This window comes from Neophocaena asiaeorientalis, unplaced genomic scaffold (assembly GCF_003031525.2).
Source record: "Neophocaena asiaeorientalis asiaeorientalis breed wild unplaced genomic scaffold, Neophocaena_asiaeorientalis_V1.1 scaffold43, whole genome shotgun sequence".
In the NCBI taxonomy this organism is placed as follows: domain Eukaryota; kingdom Metazoa; phylum Chordata; class Mammalia; order Artiodactyla; family Phocoenidae; genus Neophocaena; species Neophocaena asiaeorientalis.
Window position 1 is genome coordinate 4,728,052 of NW_020173674.1, and position 7,412 is coordinate 4,735,463.

Here is a 7,412-nt window from a genome sequence, read left to right on the forward strand (position 1 = left end):
TATATATATATATACACACATATATATATTCCCATCCCCTCCCCTCAGCAAAGTCACCTGGGCCCTGCGTGCCTTTGCCAATCTTGTTGAAAGCCAACAAACACCTCACGACTGGAAGTCACCTCCTACTCAGATGGTGGGGACGGGCGGTAAAAAGACTCAGAACCCTTCAGCCCCACAGAAGGAGGGGACTTTTTACGAAAGAAACCATAAATATTTTCCCACAAAGGCATTCATGTATAATTAACAAACATCTAAAACAGATACGCGATAACGTCACTTGCTGCACGGTACTCCACAACTAAAACTTGGTAAAAACCAAAATAATGTGGTAGCAGTGAGATGGGTGTGGCTGAACTCCTGCCCCAAAAGTATTCTCCACAGGCTCTTCCCATGACACCCCCCACACGTGTATACAAGGTCACAATTAATGTAGAATACAAGGGTAACCTGTTAGTTTCTTAGGATCTCAGTAATTTTTAGAACCCATGGGGATTAAGAAATGGAATCACCTTAGCAATGAGAGGGACAGCTGGTTGTCCCTGGTGCCCACCTGGCAGACACACCAGTCACCCCAAGGTACAGCTGTGCTCACTGGCTACTAACACCAGTTCCTTTACCAGGTTAGGGCAGCAAGTAGGAGAGAATCTCTTCCTGTTTGGGGGAAGCAAATAAAACTGGTATCTAACATAACTTCAGAGGATCCCCTTGGAGGAAGTAGCTTTCAAGTACTCTCAGACCAGCACTAGAATTGCTTGTGAGATCTCTACCCAAAACAGTACTGTAAAAGTCACTAAACACACAGCAGTCTACAGAATAACTATTAAACTTGGAACTGAGCTCTGGAAAACAGACTGCTTTTTTGTAAATACATATATTCTTCAAATAGCAGCCTCACCCCAGGTAGAGGGGTACCGACAGGGCATCCAACTGTAGACGTCCACCTTCTCATTCAGCTGTAGTGTCTAACTTTCCAGAGAGCAATATCACCTTTCGTAAACCCTGACGCCTGAAGGGAGTGGCTAACAAAGAGGTTCTCACTCTTTCATGGCTGCATCAAATTGGAAGTCTACCATACCCATGGAGAGCGCTCTACTAATGGACAAAAAGGAGACAATAACCAGCAAAAATGTGACCGTCAAGATGCAACACAGAAGCTGAGCCACATTCTGAGTCTTAGCTAAACATACAAATATCACCAAATACAGAAGAAATCATAAACTGAAGAACTGAGCTTATTAAACAGGATAAAAAGAATGCCTTCATATTCTTTAAATAATAAGGCATTTATTTACAAGTGAGAAGACATATTCACTTCCACTTTTTAAAAAATGGAGTTCTTGGGCTTCCCTGGTGGCGCAGTGGTTGAGAGTCCGCCTGCCGATGCAGGGGACGCGGGTTCGTGCCCCGGTCCGGGAAGATCCCACATGCCGCGGAGAGGATGGGCCCGTGAGCCATGGCCGCTGAGCCTGCGCGTCCGGAGCCTGTGCTCCGCCACGGGAGAGGCCACAACAGAGAGAGGCCCGCGTACCTCAAAAAAAAAAAAAAATGGAGTTCTTGGACAAACACCAATAAAGTTCATTATGTGAGCTGTGTTACGCACGAGGCCAGCCAGGTTCTTCACCCAGGCCTTTGAGACGATGGCGCACTTCTGTTTTGTTTTGTTTTTGTGTGGGCAGCTGAAGACTCGCATCTATAAAAATAACTGGGCTCAACCCGGCCCAGAGGCCGACCCACTGTCAGCTCATTAGTATCAAGAATTAGGAGCTGCCTGGTCCAACCCTCCCTAACACAACTAGTTTTAAAGGAATTCTGGAACTTCAGATTTTCCCACAACAGAGCTACTAAATTAAATACATTCAATTTAAGCTCAGATTGTTTCCCAAGCTAACACTCACTACCTAACACCTCGGTCCACTTTCTTAGAGACCTTTTGGTATCCCTACCCACCATGACCATTCTCTTTAACCTTAGCTCATTTCCAATTTTTCCTGCAGTGCTAACCTACACTTCCAGTTACACATACGGTGTTTATGTGGGGGTTAGCCTGTATACCGAGTAGACTGGCTTATAACACAACACTGCTATATATTATTAGGTGATAATCAAATACATACAGATATATAACAATATATAAAGTATACACAGATACTGTTAAAATTAATAAAAGCTTACTAAGCTCACAGGAGCCTTTGGTCACTGTGTACTTCCTCAATCAACAGATACTAAAGAGAACGACTACAATGTGGGAACCCATCTGATATTAAAAAGGGTTGGTTCTCATCCTCAAGAAGAGTGTGGGAAGCACTGTTACAGAGTTAAGTCTCCCCGATGCTCAGTGCAGTGAAGGTTTAACTCAGTGACACCATGGAGCCCCTGACTCTTTAGGACCATGTAGTTGAAGAAGTTTACTCTGACTAACATTTAATGATGTTGATTATGTACCTATCTGCATCAAAGTACAGTTGCCTGATCCAGGACTAAAAACACAGTGTGAAATATATTAGCTAGTGCATACAGAGGCTCCAACAGCTAGATCCCACGTTTAGCCCAAATAGAGTTGAGTGAAGAGAGGGCTGGCACAGAAGAACTCAGTGATTACTACTGACCAGCCTGACACTCGGGGTGAACCTGCAGTCCAGGAAGGGAGCCAAGCACCACCTGTGGCCACAGAACGCTCAAAAGGTAACTAGTCTGAATTGGCCTGCCCTAAGTGTAAAATACACACTGGATTTCCAAAACTTTGCACAAAGTAAAGAATGTAGACTCACTCATTAATAATTTTTAAATGAACATATGTTGAAGTATTATTTTGTACCTATTAAATAAAACATAAAAATTAATTTCAGCTATTTTTTTACTTTAATATGGCTACTATAAATTTTTAAATTACATGTGACTTTTATTATATTTCTAGTGGACAGTGCAGTCATGAACCATATGAAATTACTGTCAGTCAACATTTTTTAACCTTGAGTAAGTTAATTTTTACATGGTTCAACCTGTTTCTACTACAATTATTGGTATTGTATATTATAAAAGGAGTACATATGCCATAATGCCCAAGAATAACTGAAATGGGGCAGGTAAGATGACATTTTACTCAGAAGCTGATAATCTCTTGTCTTGCTACTTGAGAGAACTCGTCAATTCCTTCCTATTCTACAATGCACACTGGGAAAATACAACTTTATTTCTCAGAATACAGAGTTTAAAACAAGATACCTTGTCTCTAATTTGTTCCTTGTTTGCCTCACACTTGCCAAGTAAACAATACACACAAATGTCTTAGTTTAATAAAAGGGTCTTCCCGGCCAAAAGATGCAAACGAGTCTCAATGTACAGGAGGACTAAAAGATTCCAACAAAGTCATTAAGAAGAACAACAGTAGCAGTAAACTGATGCGAGACTGCCATTCGTACATAACAACGCTAACTGTAGGCACTCTTTCCAGTTACTCATCCAAAGTGGGGAAATGCCTTATTTTTTTACTAAAATAACGTTCAGTTGTAGGGATGCAGGCAAATGTATGCCCATACTTGATGGTAAATACTCTTCCTGAAAATGTATGAATCTACAAATACCAGTATGGTAGGTTGGCCATTCGCAGATTTCAAAATACTACACCACCCCCAAGCTGTCTTCCACCTGAAACACATGAGATGTCTGTTCATTAGGAATTATCTAAAAATAAGGGCAGAAGCAATATAAAGAAACAAAACAGACAAGATGTATAACCCTTCGAATCAGGTCTGGTCAGGTTACCCGAGTCAGCTGCCAAGGTATAGTGGATCCTAAGAAGAACTTCTGATTAAAAATCACTGACTGGGAATTCCCTGGTGGTCCAGCGGCTAGGACTTGGCCCTTTCACTGCTGATGGTGCGGGTTTAATCTCTGGTCGGGGAACTAAGATCCCGCAAGCCACGCGGCATGGCCAAAAAATTAAAAAAAAAAAAATCACTGACTAAGATGGGTCAAATTACTTCATATACCTATCTTCCCCAAAGACCATGGAGGCAGTGACAGCAGTTACGATGTCACTGCCCCATCCATGATAGTTTTATAGAATTTAGTTTACAGTTATTGAAAAGTTCAAAGTCTACGTATAAATGTCATTTATTTACATTCTTACCCTGTAAGTCTCCAATGGGCATCACGACTGGCTGAGAGCAGATAAGCAGGTTTTCCTGCCTTCTCAGCCACCCACAGGTTATTTTCCAGGGACACGATTCCCACGTAAGAAACACTTACCAAGTACTTACACTGGAAGCACATCAAATAGCATCAATACGAAGAAAGAACAAGAAGAGAGTTTCAAACATACTTTTCTAGAGTGGCAAGCAGGGGGTCTGGTTCCGTACTGTTCTGAATTTGTAACATCTGGTCTCTGCTCAGGCGGACAATTTCACAAAGTGACTGTGATGCATTTGAATGCCGCTAAAGGAAAGAGGTACAATTTTAACTATAAGACACATCAGAAGTCAAATTTATAATAAAATAAAGTTAGTGAAGAAACTGCTTAAGAAGTAACACAAATTAACACTGGCCATAAGCTACAGTGAATAAAAAGCCAGGGTCCAAAGAAATAACATATGTCAAGCATGAGTATTTTACCCTTCCAGGCTTTACTTAACAACACCACAAACAAAATACATGTTACTTTGTGTAGGGAAATGTAATTAAAGTTCTGACAAGGAAAAATTTCTTTAATTAAATACTTGAAGAAAAATATAACCCCCCAAATTTATATCCTTTTAGCAGCAAAGAAAGATGAACACAATTCTTTGGCTTAAAAAAATACACGCCGCTTTCTGGAATATACTAATGGATAAGAAATATTACTTCTTTCAGTGCACAGTGTGCTATTCTACAGGAAAGTTCTGAAATCTCAGCACCAAACGCCTATGCTCCGTGGCATGTGGCACTGAGCATCACCTGCCCAGTGAGACCAGCAGGTTCCAGCACAGATGACAACACACACCAGGATATCAAAATCCACTGTTTGCAATCAGGAGTCTAACATTTCCTCAATAAATATATGCAATTCATCACTTAATACAAAACGGAAGTATCAACAGGACTGTCCAAAAGACAAAATTAACTTCTCTTGCAAGTCAGTTAGAGAAGGTGCTGATGCCCCAAACGCTTTGTCCTTTGCAAAAAAAAGTTGCTGCAGAGTTGGGCTTCTCCTCTGTCAACTTCTCCTGGACCCTTCAGACAGGGACAGTACCTGTTGAGCAGGAACCTAGTGATGAGCAAGCCTCGTCTGTGGATGTGTCCTCCCTACCCCAGGAATAGGGCAGGCCACGCTCCTGTCCTCACTCTCCTCGGCCTGCACCGGCCACATTTCCAGCACATGGGAAATGTGCTCTTGGAACCATCCAACTCCCCCAGCCACAGCAGGAGGGCTCATCACCCCAACCAGGCCGAGGGCGCCGTCGAAGCTCTAGCACCCAATACGTGCACACACTGGAGTGTCCTTCCTGAGAGTCAGCAGTAACGATACTGCAGGGAGCACATGATGTACTGTCTCAGGGGAGGGTGGGAATCAACAGCCCCTTTAATGGTTAGCTCTTTTCTTTTTTGAAGGGGGCGGTGGGATGGGGAGCCTGCTTTAGATAAACTCCAGGTACCAAAAGTTTTTTAATGGACTGCAATAGAAGGGGCTACATCTACCTCCACAGGAAATCTGTCTTGGTGGGGAGAACACGCTCCGGCCACAGGCTCCTTCCTCTGCACTGTCTCCTCTATGGCGCTCACTCTCCGGTTAGTCCAAGCTAGAGGCATCCAAGGAGGCTGCCCATGCCCCATGACATACCCTGCATGTTGTTTGAAACAACTCCTTTGTAGATACTACCTTGAACCACGTGGAACTGTCATTTCCATAGGCAGAAATGGCCAAATGCTGGCAGCTCCACAAGAGTCAGTCCACTACGGAAGGCAGCAACAAGGGCAGCAGCAGAGAAGTAGGGGGACAGCCTCCTCTACAGCAGCATACCCGCTAGTCCTGGAGACCCCACCCCGCCCCCAAGCATCCCCTCAGCATGGAGCTCAACGTGCAAACTCCAAAGCAGCTTCAGTTCTACTGCCAAGTCCATCTTTAGCACCCAGGACAAAGGCCAAACCTGTCGGCACAAAAGCCTGAGCCAGGAAGTAGAACCACCAAGAGCTCATCCCTCTTAAGGATTCAATGGTGACCAGGATCCTGCTGCGCTGCCTGGAAAGCTTTAGCCAGAATGGAAAAAACAAATGCACACAGACGTGGCCACATCATTTGGGCTAACGATGGGTATAAAAGAAAAACAAAGTGTGGAGGAGGTTTGTAATAAAGGCAAGCAGATGCAGCACGAAGTCTCAGCTCTAAAAAGGAGAAGGAGCTAGACCCAAGGCTCACTGTTTCACATTCCGGGAAATTTTCTGAGTATCGGCAAAATGCAATATTTTAAAAAGCCTTTGGCGTTTAGAAACCTGTCAACTTGAAGAATGCCAGGTGATCGCTGTTACCTACCCTCTACCTTCACACCTAGTACCATTATGCTCTGTGCCCAAATAAACATGGTTCACTTTTTTTTTTTAAATCAAGTTTATAGTCACCCAAGAGAACTTACATCTTCTTCTTGCGATGGATGAACTATTTCCACAAGCCTCTGGATAATTTTCTCCTCATTTAACCACTGTAAAACACATTGTAGAAGTAATCATAGCAATGAGTGGCTCTTGTTCAAGCCCCAATGAAGATAAACATACTTGGAAATATCCATCACATTTTAAGTAGAATGTTACAGGTTTTCTCTGGACTTTGAACACTACAGGAAATTAAAAGTCCCCCAAGGAAAATGCCAGTGAATATATTATTTTAACAGTAGCTACAGTACCAACTACTCCCCAAGTCACAATACCCACATCCAAAAATTCTATACATCAGTTTCTTAGTGATGTTAATTCTCAGACACTGGGTACTAAAACGGTCTGTACTTTGGACATGAAGGCGGGGGGGAATGGAACTTATACATTTTCTGTAAGAGAGCATTCACTTTAAGAGAGCTTCAAAAAGGCTGAGAAAAGCAATATTTAGTAGCAAGCCTCTGGCTTAAAACACATGATGAACTTTTACCTTCTAAAACCAAAACAACCGCAGGAAACGTGGGGGCTGGCGGGCACCACAGAAACAGAGTTTGTCTGCCCTGCCACATGCTAGCAAGCTATCACCATGATTAGGACACTCTCTTCTTCCACCATATATGAAATACTGCCATGAATGAAAATATGAAGGGGATGAGAATAAATGAAAAATCAGCCGGCGTAATATTAGTTCCACAAGGAACAGGAACACCGTAATAAGGCACTCACTACCTGGAACGGGCGTGCACACACACAAAATCCCAAAGGTTAACAGAGATGGCGGCGGGGCT

At 43.0% G+C, this 7,412-nt stretch overlaps 1 protein-coding gene across 10 annotated transcripts in view; it reads right to left on the reverse strand.

Annotated features, from left to right (window-relative positions):
• The window catches only part of PPP6R3 (protein phosphatase 6 regulatory subunit 3), a 128,057-nt gene that overhangs the window by 56,803 nt on the left and 63,842 nt on the right, over nucleotides 1-7,412 (reverse strand). For all 10 annotated transcript variants that reach the window (XM_024748902.1, XM_024748903.1, XM_024748910.1 and 7 more), the window contains 2 exons: nucleotides 6,609-6,674; nucleotides 4,325-4,437 (listed from right to left, as the gene is read on the reverse strand). In XM_024748902.1, coding sequence (XP_024604670.1) covers nucleotides 4,325-4,437; nucleotides 6,609-6,674 — 179 coding nt within the window. The remainder of the gene's footprint in view (nucleotides 1-4,324; nucleotides 4,438-6,608; nucleotides 6,675-7,412) is intronic.